Source organism: Propithecus coquereli, unplaced genomic scaffold, assembly GCF_000956105.1.
Source record: "Propithecus coquereli isolate 6110/MARCELLA unplaced genomic scaffold, Pcoq_1.0 Scaffold248, whole genome shotgun sequence".
Lineage (NCBI taxonomy): Eukaryota > Metazoa > Chordata > Mammalia > Primates > Indriidae > Propithecus > Propithecus coquereli.
In genome coordinates this window covers 1,627,849-1,644,709 of record NW_012148041.1, presented here as the reverse complement: position 1 = coordinate 1,644,709, position 16,861 = coordinate 1,627,849, and the positions used below count along the sequence as shown (strand labels likewise).

At 50.7% G+C, this 16,861-nt stretch overlaps 1 protein-coding gene across 1 annotated transcript; it reads right to left on the bottom strand.

Annotated features, from left to right (window-relative positions):
• Positions 1-5,314: 5,314 nt before the first annotated feature.
• Positions 5,315-15,523, bottom strand: ARMC12 (armadillo repeat containing 12). The gene is made up of 6 exons (XM_012646657.1): positions 14,311-15,523; positions 13,500-13,645; positions 13,153-13,287; positions 7,173-7,346; positions 6,962-7,033; positions 5,315-5,686 (listed from the first exon to the last, which is right to left on the bottom strand). The coding sequence occupies exons 1-6, from the start codon at positions 14,552-14,554 to the stop codon at positions 5,357-5,359; spliced, it is 1,101 nt and encodes a 366-aa protein (XP_012502111.1). The 5' UTR covers positions 14,555-15,523; the 3' UTR covers positions 5,315-5,356.
• Positions 15,524-16,861: the final 1,338 nt, after the last annotated feature.

The window sequence follows — 16,861 nt, the reverse complement described above, 5'->3', positions numbered from 1 at the left end:
TGTCCACAGGGAAGCTCACAGCATGGCAGCTGCCTTCATCAGCACGAGCAGGGGGAGGGGCGAGAGAGACCAGGAGAAAGATGCAAGTCACGGTCTTTTGTAATTTAATCACCAAAGTAACATTCTCTCACTTTGCCACTTCCTGTTGGTTAGAAGCAAGTCACCAGGTCCAGCTCACATTGAAAGGAAGCAAATCAAATAGGGCGTATTTAGGGAGTGGGGACCACTGGCATAATTTCAGAAGGCCGCCTGCCACATCTGCTGTCTGTCGTTATCAGAGATGTGTAAAAGTTGTACTTGCTGATGATAAGAGGGTTCTTGTTTCACAAAAAGTAAATCAATCTCTTTCCTTTCTTTTCCTCCATTTCTCTCTGTTCACTTACAAGAGCAACTCCAGAGCTCTTCCTGCTTTGGTCTCAGAGGGCGGTTGGTGGTAACACGGGAGTTTAGAGAAAAGGAAAGGTCCTGCTTTAAGTTTTAAGGCAAACCAGAGACCCCACTCCCCCCAGTTTGCTTGAGTGCCCCGTGCTGGGCTCCTAGTGGAAGCCGTGCAGGGGCTTGGAAGTCCCTTTGTCTCTGTCTCTCGTTTATCTCCTTCGAGTAATCAGTTATAGCGTAACTGGCATTCTGCCTGGCCAATGCCACGTACCAGCCCTACCCCCATCATCATCCCATCGGAGGGAAACACTGATTGGTTGCCCTTTCGGTAAAGTCCAGGTGACTCGCCCAACCTGGAGAGCTCTTCTCTCTCCTCTCTGGGGACATGGTTCGAGCCCCTCCTCTTCTCTGAAGCTTTCTCCAAATCAACTAAAAGGATATTTCCTTAGACATATAATTTCCTAAAGGTAAAATAAGTCTGTAGGTAAGAAAACCAGCTAACCAGCTGCAAGGAAGACTGAGGGAGGGGATGGGGTGGCAACTATTGTTTAAAAACTTTCTCTTCTCCTTGGCAGGGAACCTCTCTATGGGGAAACAGATGCATCTAGCTGCTGAGCACACAGTAGATGTTCAATTAGTCCTTGTTGATTGATGCCCCCATGATGATTTTTAAATATTGGCAAATTCTCTGACCCTTCGCTTCAAAACGTAGAGCCCCAATTCCCTTTCCTTTGAATGGGGGCTGGACTCACCATTAGGGTGAACAGAATGTGGTGGAGGTGGCAACTAGGACTTCTGAGGTTAGGTCAGAAAAGGCATTGCAGCTTCTGCTCTGCTCCCTCTTGGACGAGTCACTCTAGCGGAAGACAGCTAATGTCATGAGGAGTCTCAAACACCCCTGTGGGATGCCCACATGCAGAGAAACTGAGGCCTCCTGCCAACTGCCAGCACCAACTTGGAAGCCCCATACATGGGCCATCTTGGAAGGGGACCCTCTGGCCCCAGTCAAGCCTTCAGATAACGGCAGCCCCAGGCAAAAGCTTTACTAACTGCAGCTACACTGAGCCAGAACCAGCCAGCCAAAATGTTCCTGAATTCCTGTAAGAGATTACGTATGCTTATTGATATTTTAAATTGCTAGGAGGACAGGAGCTGGAGGGACATTGCAGGAGGACCAGGTTTTTGCTTCCTGGTTCCAATGTGCTTGACTAATAGGCTTCTACAGCCCAAACACCTTTGCCAGCGACACCCAGTGGCTAGCAGCGTCTCCTGGCACAGCCCCACCCTGGGCTGTAGTGTAAGCAGAATGCCTCCTCCTGCAGCCTTTGCCCCTTCTCCTGCAGCCTTTGCCCCTTCTCCAGCCCCCAGCACCTGTGTGCCCCTGGCTTCTCCTGCATCAGGCTCCTGCAGCACCCACTGGTTCTCCAGTGCCAGCTCCCGTGGTACGTGGAGGCCAGCAACACCCAGCGGGCAGCAGCTTCCCCTGCCGCCACTCAGTAGCGGAGTGCCTTTGGTTCCATGTCTCCCCATGAAGAGCTTTCCCTGGCGTCCTAGAGTGCATATTTCTGGCAAGTTCCACTGGTATGACAGTACAGTGACTTTTCTGCCATCTAGTGAGCAGTATTTCTTCCTCGGGTGCTCTAGCTCAGCCCTGGAGGGAGGAGCTGCCCTTACGTCTGCTATACATGTGTTCCGTAGGGTTCTCATTACTCCTTACTAACCAATTCTTTGTTACTCCAATCCCTTGTTTTAATATTTATATTAGAATTTTCTGTTCAAATTACCGTGTGGTTTTTCTCTCAATCAGACTCAGACCCAGACACACCACGTTTTGGTGCAACTTGTCACACAGCAACAGATAACTAATACCCCACTCCCATCTGCTCTGCCCACCGCTAACTCTCCTTCCACTACCATCGGCCGGTTGCTACTGTGTGCCTACCCTGAGCAGGCTCTTCTTTCAGGTTTTGATAAGCAGTCAAATATGCTTTACTGCAAAATAAAAACAAAAACAAACAAGGTTTGTAAGATCCAAGCTTTGGTTTGCCAAATGCCAAGTGAGCGGTTCAGATGAGAAGTGCTATAGGCAGCACCAAAGGCTGGTATAGTGGAAGAAAGATCTAGGCTGCAGTGGGGCATGGTTCAGCTCTGATGACTCTAGAAGGCACAGCCCAGTAGAACGGAGAAGGAAGGCCGTTTTAGCATTCTAGGTAGGGGAGGTTGTATGGGAAGTTTGGAGGCAAGGCGACACATGGTATGATTAAGGCAGCAACGATTAGTTCGCTCCAGTTTGGCTGGAGCATAGCTTTGCACAGCAGGCTTGCGGCAGGCAAAAGGGTCACATTGCAAAGGGCCTTGAATGAAGCTAATTCATTGGGCTCTATTGTGTGAAGAAGGGGTCCAGGTCGGGCGCGGTGGCTCACGCCTGTAATCCTAGCTCTCTGGGAGGCCGAGGCAGGCGGATTGTTTGAGCTCAGGAGTTCGAAACCGGCCTGAGCAAGAGCGAGACCCCGTCTCTACTAAAAATTAGAAAGAAATTAATTGGACAACTAAAAATATATAGAAAAAATTAGCCGGGCATGATGGCGCATGCCTGTAGTCCCAGCTACTCGGGAGGCTGAGGCAGGAGGATCGCTTGAGCCCAGGAGTTTGAGGTTGCTGTGAGTGAGGATGACGCCAGCACTCTAGCCCGGGCAACACAGTGAGACTCTGTCTCAAAAAAAAAAAAAAAAAAAGGGGTCCAGTGACCACATCTTTGAGGACAAAACTCAACCTGCTTTCGCTGAAAGTATGTTTCTACTTGTTAGATCATGTGACTTCACTTGGAGGCTGAGAAAAACTTCCCTATGGTGATAGGGAGCCCCGAACGTTCTTGAGGATGGTGCGATGTGGGATTCTAGGGTTCATCTGCAATGTGCAGGGCTGGAGAGGACGGAGACCAGATGCAGGAAAAGTCCTGATGCGGGGGAGAGGGTACTGGCCGTGGAAATGGGAGGACGGGGCGGATGTGGTGGGGAGGAGAATTTGAACGTGATGCCCAATACCTCGCTGCTGATGTGGGCACACAGGGAGCTGGTTGGGGGGGGTAGGGTGCTGTTGGCATTTGACGAGTTCCACCCGGGTGGCTGCAGTGTATCCAAGTAACAGGAAGGAGAAGCCTCAGTCCTGAACTCAACAGAGACAAAGAATGTTGATTCGGATCCAGTAGTGACTGTCCACTCCGAGGTGACGGGTCCGACTTTGAGAGAGAGCTACGAGGTCGGTCCCTCCGTAGAAGCTAGCTCTCTCGGATCAGCCCATCCTCACCAGCAACCACGGTCCTCGCCCCTCACAAGCGATGTGACCCTGGGTCAGGGATTAAGTGGGGACAGATTTCCTTAGGTAGTTCAGTCCTAAACTGGCCTGTAAACACCAGAAGCATCAAGATCTTTCCCAACTTCCACAATGTCGGCTTAGAATCCATGGCCCACTCTCACGAGGCTCAGGCCAAAGAATATGAAAGAAAAAAAGCCCAATACTGGGAGGTTGTAATCCTATTTCTGCCCCAGACCGGTCCTGTGACCTTGGCCAAGACACTTTTCTCCTTTGGGTTTGCTTTCCTTTCAATAAAACGCCAGGGCTGGTCCTGGGTGAGATTGCGGTTTTCAAATCCTGCTCTGGAGAATGTCGGGGTCTGCGGCGGGACCTGTTCTGCGTCCTGGATGGAGCAGCAGACTGCGACCAGCTCCAGCAGTAGGCTTTTCTCCCATAACATTTTCTTAAACCATGAACGATCACTACTGTTTGCTTGCCGGCAAGGACTCACAGATAAAACAGGGAATGCACAAGTGGGAAATGCAAATGAATGGAACATCAGGAAGCGGGTGAGCGTATTCGGTTTGGCAGTCTCCCTGTTCTGAGAGACTTCGTGATTACGGTTTCGTGTGACTCACACAATCGCTGTGGTCTCCAAAGCTAAGTTCCAGAGGCATCTCAGGGTGCTTTCTGAAGGACTCTAGGACTCCCCAGTGCCTATAACCTGAAGAGACTGGAGAAATATTGGACTCGACACCCGCCAAGGACCTCCCCAGTGCTAATGTCTCATTTTCTCCATGAAGAATTCTCAGCCCATCTGTGGGAGCGCATGCAGAACACCCTGCCTTCCGTTCACGAACCCACGCAAGCCCAACAGCCTCAAGAGATAAGTACTTTTATTACATTCATTTTACAGATGAAGGGACTGAGGCTCTAATGGGCTCCCCCAAGGTCACAGCTAGTAAGTGACAGAGCTGGGATTTGAGCCGAGCGGTCCGATTCCGGTGCTCCCACTCTTACCCAGTAGGTCTGCAGGTCTCTGTCGATGCTGTCACCGAATATTTTCAGTTCTTCCTGGACACATGGTAAGACTGAGCTTCCCTGCCCGCTCTGGCCAGTGAAACGTGAGCGAAAGTGGTGAGTGTCATTTGTGGTGGAAATTTTAAGAGCCAGTTACCACTGCCACATTCTCTTTCCTTCTCTAATAGTTGTAGAAACACAGTGAAGGAGCCCCCGGGGCCTGGGTCCCTGAGTGAGGATGACATAGAGCCTGCCCTTCCAGCCTCCAGCGGACCTGCAGTGGGCACGCCGTGTGAATAAGAAATAACCTTTGCCATTTTTAAAGAGACGTGGCGGTTGGGACCGTGGCGCACCCCAGCCTGGCCGCCCAGTCCCAGGCCAAGTGTCTCCTGCGGTATGTTTGGCTTCAGTGCCCAGGCTGCCTTCTCCCAATGCCCTGAAAGCTCTGGCTCCACATTCAGGTTTGAAGAGCAGCAAGAGAAGAGGGGAGTCAGTCCCTCAAATATGGAAGTGGGGGTGTGTTTTGGGAGAACACTCCTGTGACCCGGGGCTGAGGTTGCGCTGAATGAAATCTCCACCCAGCCCTGGAAGACCACGGACAGACACGCAAGCTTTAAGAAGCTTCAAGCTCCTGTCCATACTCATTTATTGGCTCTCCGTAATTTTATTCCCCGCATTTAAAGTAGGAATGACTGGGCTGGCAGGAGGGCCGGACTCCCAAGTCCGGGGGGCACTGCAGGCTGACTATGACCCTGCAGGCCTGGATCTGAACATCCTCCTCAGGGTGGATGACCAGGGCAAGCAGCCGGTCTGCCAGGCGCGACTCGTCCCCAAAGAGAGCTTCGTGCAGAGACTGTTCGTTGTAATGCCATTTCACGGCGCGGTAGTGGGATGCATTCTGGCCCTCACTCAGCCGCTCAGCAAACACCAGTACCTCAAACAGGAGACTCCCTGGCTTTGTGGACTGGAACAGATTCAGGAAGTTGGAGTGCACCTGTGATGGGAATGGTGAGAGAGGCAAGTTCTAAAATTTCTATTCTTCCATCCTCCTAGTGCCTCAATTCCCCAGTATACTTAAGTTTCAGACTCAACTGTACAGGAATTTTTTAGTTTTCCTTTCATTATCACACCTGGGCTTAAGCAATCCTCCCACCTCAGCCTCCCAAGTAGCTAGGACTACAGGTATGTGCCACTGCACCCAGCTAATATTTATTTAATTTTTTTTAGAGATGGGGTCTCACTATGTTGTCCAGGCTGGTCTTGAACTCCTGAGCTCAAGCAATCCTCCCAACTTAGCCTCCTGAGTTGCTGGGATTATAAGCATGAGCCATATACCTGGCTAAATGTGCATTTAATAACTGTACAGTGTTCTAGGTAAATGTAATGGCTCAAGCTTATTTGTGTTATTTATACCAAGTAAACCCTTACTAGTTTTAGTTTCTTGTCTATCAGTTGGTGAAAGAGTAGTTAAAATCTTCCAAATCTCCCACTGTGGTGGTAGATTTGTTAATTACTCTTTATAATTCCACCAAGTTTTGCCATATATATAACTTGAGATTATGTTATTAGGTGCATGTAAGTTTAGAGTTGCTTTATTGTTCTGGTAAACTGAACCACTGATTATTACATAGTAACTCTTTATATCCCTAATAATGTTCTTTACCATAAGTCATTTTTTACTAATATTAAAATAACCTACATTAACTTTTGTTTTGTCTCCTATGTTCCTAACTCTAGGAATTCAGAAATTCCCCCCAAGGGAGAATCCCCCTCCCAACAAAATGGATCCTCATTCTGTTGGAAGAACAGAAAAGAGGGGATGGTTTTCTTTTTCTTTTTTTTTAGAGATGAGGTCTCACTCTGTCACCCAGGCCAAAGTGCAGTGGCACAATCGTAGCTCACTGCCTCCTCGAACTCTTGGGCTCAAATGATCCTCCCACCTCAGCCTCCCAAGCAGCTGGGTCTACAGATGCACACCACCATGCTTGGCTAATTTTTAAATTTTTTGTATAGACAGGGTCTCACTATATTGCCCAGGCTGGTCTTGAACTCCTGGCCTCAATCAATCCTCCCACCTAAGCCTCCCGAGCAAGTAGCTGGGATTACAGACATGAGCCACTGTGCCTGGTGAGGGGATGGTTTTCAATGCATTTAGTGCAGAGGCAGGAAGACAATTCATCAAGGCTAATTCTGGATGAAGAAGCCATGATTCTTCCCTCCCCAATACCTGAGTTGGCATCCATCAGCCCCTCTTCAGTGTCTTTCTCACCTGGCAGTTGAGAATATCATAGAGGAGGTCATTCTTCTGTGCCAGGTAGCTCAGCAACCGTACGGCTTGCACCTGCATAGAGGAAAGAGTAAAGTACGGGCAGGAAGGTGAGTCTGGGCCCGAGCAGGGAAGACAAACTTCTGCTTCTCCCGCTTGGTGCTGTGCTGGGGCTGGTCAGGAAGGCAGGGCCTTGGCCGTGGTCCTCAGGCACCTGTGCCAGGATGTGGTCTGACTGCAGGATCTCCATCAAGGCAGGCATCACCCGTCGCAACTGCGGATGCACATAGTCGGGCAAGGGAAGGTTGTTGAGCAGTCTGAGGCCCGCAACGTGCAGCTCTGTGTCCCAGACGGTGGAGATCAGTTCCAGGACCTTGATGGAGTGTTCCTGGGGTTGGGAAGAAAGAAGGGTCTGCTTTCATGCGGAGATCCCCACCACTACCCCAGCCTCTGACTTCACTCCTCACTACCCCGAGCAGTGGCCCCTGGGCCAGACCAACAGACAGTTCCCCAGGCTTGAACTCTCAACATCATTTGCCCCAGTTGACCACTCCCAGCCCCTTGGAAGTCTCGTCTTCACTTGGCTTCTCTTTCACAGGCTTCTGCCTGGTTCTTGTGCCCAACCTGCTCTCCTCTACCTACAGCACTCCTGCGGGGGCGTCGTCAGACGCTCAGTGTTAAATACCATCCACGTGCTGATGCCTCCGGCCCAAGCCAGACCCATTTATTCAGCCGCCAACTGCACTTTTCTCTCCGAATGTCTCACAGACCTCGCAGAGTCAGCACGCTCTCCCCACCCCACCCCTGCTTCTTCCACAGCCTTCCCTGTCTCAGCGGTTGGTTATGCATTTCTTCCGGTTGCTCAGGCCAAAAATCTGTGGTATTCTCGACTCCTTTCTTCCTCTCGCCGCCCCCTTCCAATCCTTCAGAAAATCCTGTGGGCACTACCTTCAACGTCTAGCCACTTGATCAAAAATCAAGCCACTTCTCACCACCCCCACCACTACCACCCTCTTCTGAGCCACATCCTCCCTCACCTGGATTTCTGCAATAGCCTCCTGTCTCTCTGCCGCCATCCTCGCCCCCCTGCGTCTATTTTCAGAACTGCAGACATGTTAGACGTGTCACTCCTCCGCGCTTACGAGCCCCCATTTCATTCAGGGTAAAAATGAAAGTCCTTACGGTGGCATGTTGTACCCTGTGATCTACCCCTCCCTCCCCACTGCTTCTTTGATCTCATCTCCTATTCTCTCCTTGCTCCTGTGGTTTCCACAATGTCCTCCTTAGCTATTCCTGGAACATGCCAGGCGCATGTCTCAGGGTGTTCGCATAGGCTGTTCCCTCTGCTCAGAACACCCTTCCCCCAGAGACGCACAGCTCACGCTGACCTCCTGCAAGGCTTCGCCTAAACGCCACCTTTTCAAGGCTTTCCCCCAACCACCCGCGTTCCGGCCTTCCTTATGCCCCATCTTTATTTTCTATTTCTCCATAGCATTGTCACATGCAACACACTTTCCATTTGTAAACTTTTTATTTTGAAATAACTATTAACATAAATTCACAGGAAGTTGCAAAAATAACACAGAGAGGTCCCGTGTGCTCTTCCCCCAGTTTCCCTCCATGGCGACATCTTACGTAATCATAGCACAACATCGAAACTAGGAAACTGGTGTTGGTACGTGTGCCTCGTTCTAGGTCATTTGAATGAATCACACGCACAGATGTGTGTAACCGCCACTGTAATCAACAGATTATTCCCGCAGAACTGTCCCACCGCCGTGGGACGCCGTAGAGTCTCTCCCACCTACTCCCCCAGCCTGGACCCCTGGCAGCCACTAATCTGTTTTCCATCTCTCCGACCTTTTTCATTTTGAGCACGTTATATAAAAGGAATCAAACTTTATGTGAACGGCTGAGACTGGCTTTTATCACTCAGCATAGCGCCCTTGGGAGCTACTCGAGTTGTTGTTTGGTATCGCCAGTCTACCCGTGCTATGGGGCGCCACCGTGTGCTGGCCCGTTCGCCTGTTGGGAGACACTTTGGTTGTTTCCAGTTTTTGCTATTCCAAATAAGGCTGCTATGAACAACTGTGTACAGGTTTCAATGAAGATGTAAGTTTTCATTTTTCTAGGCTAAATGTCTAGGAGTGCAGTTTCTGGTGGGTAAATGAATATTTAGTTTTGAAAGAAACCGCCAAACTATTTTCCAGAGTGGCTGCTGTACCATTTTACATTCCCACTGGCAATGTATGAAAGAATTCGGTTTCTTTGCATCTTTTCCAGCATTTGGGATTGTCATTAATTTTGATTTTAGATCTTCTGTTAGGTGTATAGTACTATCCCATTGTGGTCTCAATTTGCATTTCCCTAACGGCTAGTGATATTAAATCTATTTTCATGTGCTTATTTGCAACCCATATATCTTCTTCAGCGAAATATCTCTTCATGTCTTTTGCTCATTTCCTAATTGGATTGCATGTTTTCTTTAATACTGAGTTTTGAGAGCACTTTATATAATGCAGACAAGTCCTTTTATCAGGTATGTGGTCCGCAAATATTTTCTCCCAGTCTGCAGTTCATCTTTTCATCCTCTTAACAGGGTCTTTCAGGGAGCAAATGTTTTTAACTTTAATGAAGTCCAATTTATTTTTTTCTTTTATAGATCATGCTTTTGGTGCCATGAGCTATTCACCAGTCCCAGAAGATTTTCTTCTTCAAAACTGCAGCCCAGCCGGGCGCAGTGGCTCACTCCTGTAATCCTGGCACTCTGGCAGGCCGAGGCGGGTGGATCGCTCAAGGTCAGGAGGTCGAGACCAGCCTGAGCAAGAGTGAGACCCTGTCTCTACTAAAAATAGAAAGAAATTATCTGGACAACTAAAAAAATATATATAGAAGAAATTAGCCGGGCATGGTGGCTCATGCCTATAGTCCCAGCTACTCGGGAGGCTGAGGCAGGAAGATCGCTTGAGCCCAGGAGTTTGAGGTTGCTGTGAGCTAGGCTGACACCATGGCACTCTAGCCCGGGCAACAGAGCCAGACTCTGTCTCAAAAAAAAAAAAAAAAACTGCAGCCCTACCCCCACTCAGCCTTTCTTATCCTCCCTCTTTATTTTTCTCTGTAGCGCTTACATGAAACTCACTGTATGTTTTACTTATTTGTGTATTGCCTGCCTCGCCCTGTTAGAATGTACACCCTGCAAGGGCAGGTGTCTTTCCTGTTGCGTACTGCTTTCTCTCTAGTGCCTAGAACAGTGTGTTGGCACAAGGTAAGTGTTCAATATACATTTGTTGAACGAATGAAGGGATCTTGGGTTCTGAGATGCAACCTGCTTGGACCTACAGGTATTGCCAAAGACAGGCAACCTCACAAGCTGTACCTTTGTGAGCTATGGAAGAAACAGCAAGAATCCTGGGGTGGAAGTAAGTGTCCCATTAGTACTCTGCTCTTCCCTGCCCCCATCCCTCACTGTCTGCTGAGACCTGAAGGACAGGCTGGAGTCAGCAGGTCTGGGGCAGGGTTTCAGGAAGAGGGAGCAGCAGGTGCCAGGGCCAGGGCGTGGGAGAGCACAAAGCACGCAGCGTAAGTGGCCACGGTCAGGGCAGGGAAGTGTAGCCCACCACCAACCAGGCACTTCATGCTGACAGCCGCGGGGGCAGGACAGCGGGCAGACGGGGAGTGTGGTGTGGCTTGGGGAGTGGCGTGAGCTCCGCTTTGGATGTGTTGGGTCAGAAGGCTTCTAGGGCATCTAAGTGGATACGTCCAGTAGCAGATGGCCACCAGGAACACGTCAAGGGAGCCCCAGGCTGCAGAGATCCAGAACACATCTAGATGGAAGCTGAGATCAGGGAATAACTACTTTAACCCGGAAAGAGAATAGGGGTCAGGCCCTCAGGACACCACACTGGAGCGAAGGGAAGGGTGCGGATCAGGCCGCCTGCGTCAGGACTTCCTGGGGGGCTTGTGAAAAACACAGCTCCCCCGTTGAGCTGAACTCTCTAGATGTGGGCCCCCGACTCTTTGCTTTTAACCAGCTCTTCAGGCAATTGTGACACGGTTGCGAGTCGCAGCCTTGGGGAAACAGAGGGGCTGAGGGATGCAGCCAGCGAGTGGAGACCTGGAGACTTTTTGTTTGTTTCTCAATCTGTTTTTATTTTTTGTTTTCGGTATTTTTCTAATTGATATGTCATAGCTGTACATATTTGGGGAGGGCACGTGTAAAGAAACTTTTTTCTCCAAAAAAAGTTTTTTGCAAAAAATTTTAAAGTGTGAAATTCCCAAGTGTTGGTGAGAGTACGAAACAATAGGAACATTCATGCAGTGCTGGTAGGGTGTAGAGTGATACAACCCTTCTGGAAAAGTCGGGCATAGCCTCTGACCCAGCCATTCCACTCCTGTACACCTAGAGAAACTCTCCCAGGCGTGAGGGAGACGTACACGAGAATGTTCACGGCATGGTGTGGGTGCAGCAAGTTCCTGGAAACAACTCAGATGCCTACCAGTGGGCAAATGGCACGGTGTTCGTAAAACAAAATAGGATAGAGCAGTGAAAGACAAGGAGACAGAGCTGCCCAGTAAGGTCAATCTTTCAATGCTGGAGGAAAAAAAGACAAACCACAGAAGAATACAAACCACCTACTTCCGTGCACACGAAACTTAAAAACATCCCAGACTATATTTAACCTATTTATCATCTGCCTCGCCCTGCTAGAATATGCGGGGTTACATGCATATATGGTAAAACTGTATCCCGGAACCGAGACACAAAATGCAGGGCATGATTGTCTCTGGTGGGGGAGGCGGTTGAGATGGAGGGGCCACAACTGGGGGGATCTAACATATTGGCCATATTCTATCTCTTAGCTTGGGTCTGGTGGCGTGTGTTTTGTTTTATTGCTATTCTACCTTACATGTATACAGTATTTGTAAGTTTTAAATGTTTTACTTATTTTTAATTTGGGAGAGATAGACACTTTGCTAGGGGGAGACTGGGAGGTCAAGGAAGAGGTTTTTCTGGTTTTCTTTGGAAGTTGGGAGGGATTGGAGCATGCTGGATGCTGATGGGAAGGAGGCTGGAGGCCACTGGGGCAGAGGGGAAGAGCAAGGAGGGGATGGGTGCAGGCCTGAGGCCAGCACTGACCACCGACAGGGAGAATGCCATGTCTGCGGCCACCAGCAGGAAGCAGGGAGGACAGGTGCGGAAACAGGTGAGCCAGGGGCATTACAGTGGGACATGGGGGAGGTGGCATCTGGTGGTTTAACATTTTCTCTACAGGGTGGTGGTGAAGGAATGTGTGGTCCAGCCACCTTAAAATTTCCTGAGTCTTGTTATTCTTAACCCTTTCGGTCACACCAGAGTCTATGCCAATGAGGTGACTTTTGGAGGGCCTTTAGGTAGCTTCAGTGTGAGGGCTGGTCACCAGAAAGACCAAGGTATGATTAGAGGTTTGGGATCTTCAACCCCCAACCTTTGGGAAGGCCGAAGGGCTGGAGATTGAGGTCAATCACCAATGGCTGGTGATTTAATTAACCTTGCCATAAAAACCTCTAGCCAATGAGGTTCGGAGAGCTTCCAGGTTGCTGAACCCAGGAGATGCTGGGAGTGGGGGGTGCCCAGAGAGGGCCTGGAAGCTCCACACCCCTTCCCCGACCCCTTGCCCCATGCATCTGACTGTGTCCTTTATAATAAACTGGTAAACGTAAAGTATCTTCCCACGTTCAGTGAGTTATGTTAGCAAGTTATCAACCTAAAGAGGCAGTTGAGGGAACCCCTGAACTTACAGCTGGTCAGTCAGAAGTCAGACTTGTGACGGTGTCTGAAGTGGGGGCAGGCTTGCCGGACTGAGCCCTTAACCCGTGGCGTCTGCGCTAACTCTGGGTAGTCAGTGTCAGACTGAATTGCTAGATACCCAGCTGGTGTTGAGAATTGGTTGGTGCCAGAAAGAACCACAGGGGGGCTTTCTGCTGTGTGGGGTTCAGAGATACCACCAGAGCCCCAGGTTCAGTTTCCTCCTGAGCTTCAAAGGCTTTCATGACTCTGCTGGGAATCTGACCACCATTTTCCCACTCATCTCTGGGTTACAAACTTAGATCCAAACAAAATTCTGGAACATGAGTGCTTATCCGGTGCCAATTAAAGGACTCCAGTTCTACGGACATCCTGTGTGCTCTGCCCCACCACTTGGCCCTGGGCTTACCTGGATTTTGAGCCTGAATTTTCTGATGCCAGAGAAAGCTTTAAGTGAGTTCAGAGCTTGGATTTTGACACTGTTGTCCTTGTCCTCCAGCATGCTGCCCACCAACACGATGTCATCGGTAGTACAAGCAGAGGCCTGGAGAATGTGGGGAGAGACGGCAGAGGCAGGAAAAGCGGGTGTCCTGGGCCCACTGCCCCCCACGTCATCACAATCCCTCGGCACACCCCTCCCACCATCAGCCAGAGAGAGACAGGTCCCAGGACAGTCCGGCCAGTCACGGGACAGGGATCGGCTGTAGCCCCAGGGGCCAGGCTGGCTGGGGGGGCGTCCTGCTTCCCATCCCTCACCTCAGCCTCCAGCAAGTACACGCAGCGCGTGATACTGTGCAGGATCATGCTCTTGGCGTACTCATCGTGTCTACACTCCAAAGAGTTGAGGAGCCTCCGGACCTCGCCTGAGTCCCGCCCGTGCCGCTCTCGTTCGATTGCCAGGCCTAGACAGCCACCCAGCCCAGTTCAGGCTGTAGACTCAGAAGCAATGAAAGAATGGGGTTGGGAAGCAGGGGACAGGGACCTGGGGATAAGGCTGCCTTGCCTCTTCCGAAGAGAAACCTCCTCCCTACGTGCAGGACCACCATGCACGGTTGACTAGGGCGTGTACCGCACAAGGGCACCACATCTAATGTTACATTGTCCATAGCACATGGTCACAGATGTGTCTAACAATTTTCTGGCATATGGCTGTAACAAGCAGCATTCCACTATAACGAGTACATGGCCATGATGTTCCAGCAGGTGGCAATAGAGAGTCTTGCAGAAGGGGCGCATTTTCCCGCTTGCACAAAAGAACCACATGGACTTAGTGGAAGCTCTGGGCATGTAGGTCCTCCAATTTTCCCTTTCCTTAAAGTCTCGAGTTCCTGGGGCAGGAAAGGGATGGGGGGAGCTGCTGATGCCAAGTTTCCGAGAAGTGGAATCCTGGGAGCCAGAGTAAATGTAGTACTTGGAGACTGGCCAGACGAGTCTGAGGATCCACTTGCGTGAGATCCAGAGACCCTGCACTAGCATCTCTAGCAGGGCCTTGCCCAGGGCACTGCAGGTGGGCCTGAGGAACATGAAGAAGAGAAAGAGGAAGGAGGGAGGAACTTGGAGGAGTCACCTTTGGGCCCTCCCACATCGGAGACCTCGGGAGCAGGTGCCTCCTGGGGCAGAGCCCTCTCCCCAGGGCCCGGACACTCACGGGCGATACAGGCGGGTGAGTTGGAACAAAGGGGCGGTTGGCATTTTATGCCGGCCCTGATGGCCTTGTAGAGCAGGTAGACGGCCCCGGCGCCTGTGGCCAGGCTCATTACACTTTTGCGGATGTCCAGTTGCCTTAGGTATTGGGGGATGCTCTTGCCCATGTCTTCAGCGTTGCCTTGTGCCCAGGTGGGAGGGAGGCCTAAGGCACCTGGGAGGGGCCTTCTGGAACCAGAACTCTGGCAGGGCCCGGAACCAGGGTATCGGAATCGGAACTGAAGCAACAAAGGAAACTGGGGAGACCATGGGATGGAGGGTGCTGGTCAGGAAATGGGGCAGTCAGGGGTCCTTTTAAAAAGAGAGAAGTTTCAGCTTTAGAGGCTATAGGAGATACAGCTCAAGACCCAAGGGAATAAAAAGGCATCTCTGGCCCTCCCATCTGTGATCTTTCCACCATAGATCTACACTTGGACCCTGCTTTCTCCCGCAGGGCTCCTTGCCCTCACTGGAGGATGAAGAGGGGAGCATCTCATACAGTACGGAGTCTGCGGACAAAGCCAGCACCTGCCTGCACCTGCGTGTTGGCCTGGAGTTCACGTGTTTGGCAAGAAGCTCTTGAGGGCAGCTGTTTCGCGACTCCAGCAGCCAGCAGACTCCTGCACTTAGTAGGTACTTAAGCCACGTTCTGTCAGTCTTTGAGGACTGGGAGCAGAATGATGACAGAGTCTAGAAACTGGGGGTCCAAGCCCCTCTAACCGGAGTGACCCTGGAGGAGGAAGGGACTGCCCTTGCCTGGGTCTCAGTTTCTGCACGTGTAACCTGAAGGCATCCAGACTGGCCATTCTGACGTGAGCAGGTCTGTGCCTTTCAGCCATCATGGGTCTAAAACTGGAAGCACCACCTCTCAGCCTCCCACAAGTGGGACAGGCTTGAGACCCCCTCTGGAGTCAGAAAATGCCACCACCCCGGAGGATGGGAGCCCATCTTCAGAGGCCTTGATCTCCACCACTAGGATGAGGCAGGTGAGACCACCCTCTGCCCCCACCCCAACTCCGGCACAGAATGGCAAAGTCACAAGCCCCAAGCTAGGGGTAGGCTCAGAGCCAGCGTTGAGCGTGGCTGTACCAGAACAGGGCTTCACCTGCTTGGCTTCGAGCTCCTTTTGGGATAGCCGGGCGGAAGGCTCTGGGTCCTAGGCTGCACCTGGGCTGGAGGGAAGTGGGGAAACAGGGAAATAGTATCTCCAACAATGCTGTGGCCAGCCAGGCGCACCCACTCAGAGCCTTGGCCCATCACACGGAGGTGGCAGCAGGGAATGGGCAACACTCCTGGGTGTTCGTTCTCCTCCCATCCTCTCTTCCATCCTCAGCCCTCAAGGGTCATTCCTGGCACTCTACTCAGCCCTAAGGTGGGTGACTGCAGGGACTCCCTGCAGTGCGGGCTGAGTACAGGCCCACGGAGGCCTCCCCCTTGCCATGCAACCACCCGCACATCCCATGAACTCTGGGCAGGAAAGGGCTGCCTGATGGGAACTGTCGTTTTAGGTTCCAAGGCTTCTTGGTGGATCTGAGACTAAATCCCTCAGGACAAGGTCCCTGCTCTGCCCTTCTACAAAGTGGGACCCTGAGTCACCAGCCTCTCCATCCCATGGAGTTGATTCTGCAACCCTCACGCCCGAAGCAAATGTGGCGACACCAGTTCTTTAAAGACCTCCAAAGACAGTTCTTTGTTGGCTGTAACCTAACTTCTTCCTGCTACAGCTAAAGCCCATTTCTTCTGGTTCTGCCCTCAAATGATTCAGAGGGAGTAGAGGCAGAGTCATCGTCATCTCCAGGGTGACATTTTCACTAGACCACAGCACAAAAAAATTAAGACAGAGGAATGTCTATTTGTCGGTATAAAGTCAATGACTGTCCTTGGGAATAACTGTTTTCAATTCAGATGTCGTTCCTGTTTATCGGAGAATTAAAATTTTATGAAATGATGATGATGATACACTGTGTGGTTTGAATGTTCTTAGGGAGCATAAATGAAAAGCTGCAACTCTTTATGGGAACCTGGCCTTCATTTGTTTTCTTGTTTTGTTTTTCTGTCAAACCCAGAAATCTGGAACCACAGGCCAGAGAGAAGTCAAGAGTCGATACACACACAGCTATGAGTTTCTTACCGCCCTCGCCAGGGAAAAGGATGAGGGCTGCCCAAGCACACACCTCTCTGCCACTTGCACCAGCTTTTTGCCTTCAAGGCTGAAGTTACCTCCGTGTTAAGTGCAGTGTGGTTTAGTGAATGACTGTTGATTCTAGACAGACTACCAGGGTTCACAACCAGTTCAGCCTAGCCATCTCTTCGTGCCTCATTTTCCCCATCTGTAAATGGCACTAATAAAACTTACTTTATGGCGTTGTGAGGATTAAGCACTTGGGGCAGTGCCCAGCACACAAAGTTCAACAAATGCTAACTGTAATCATAAT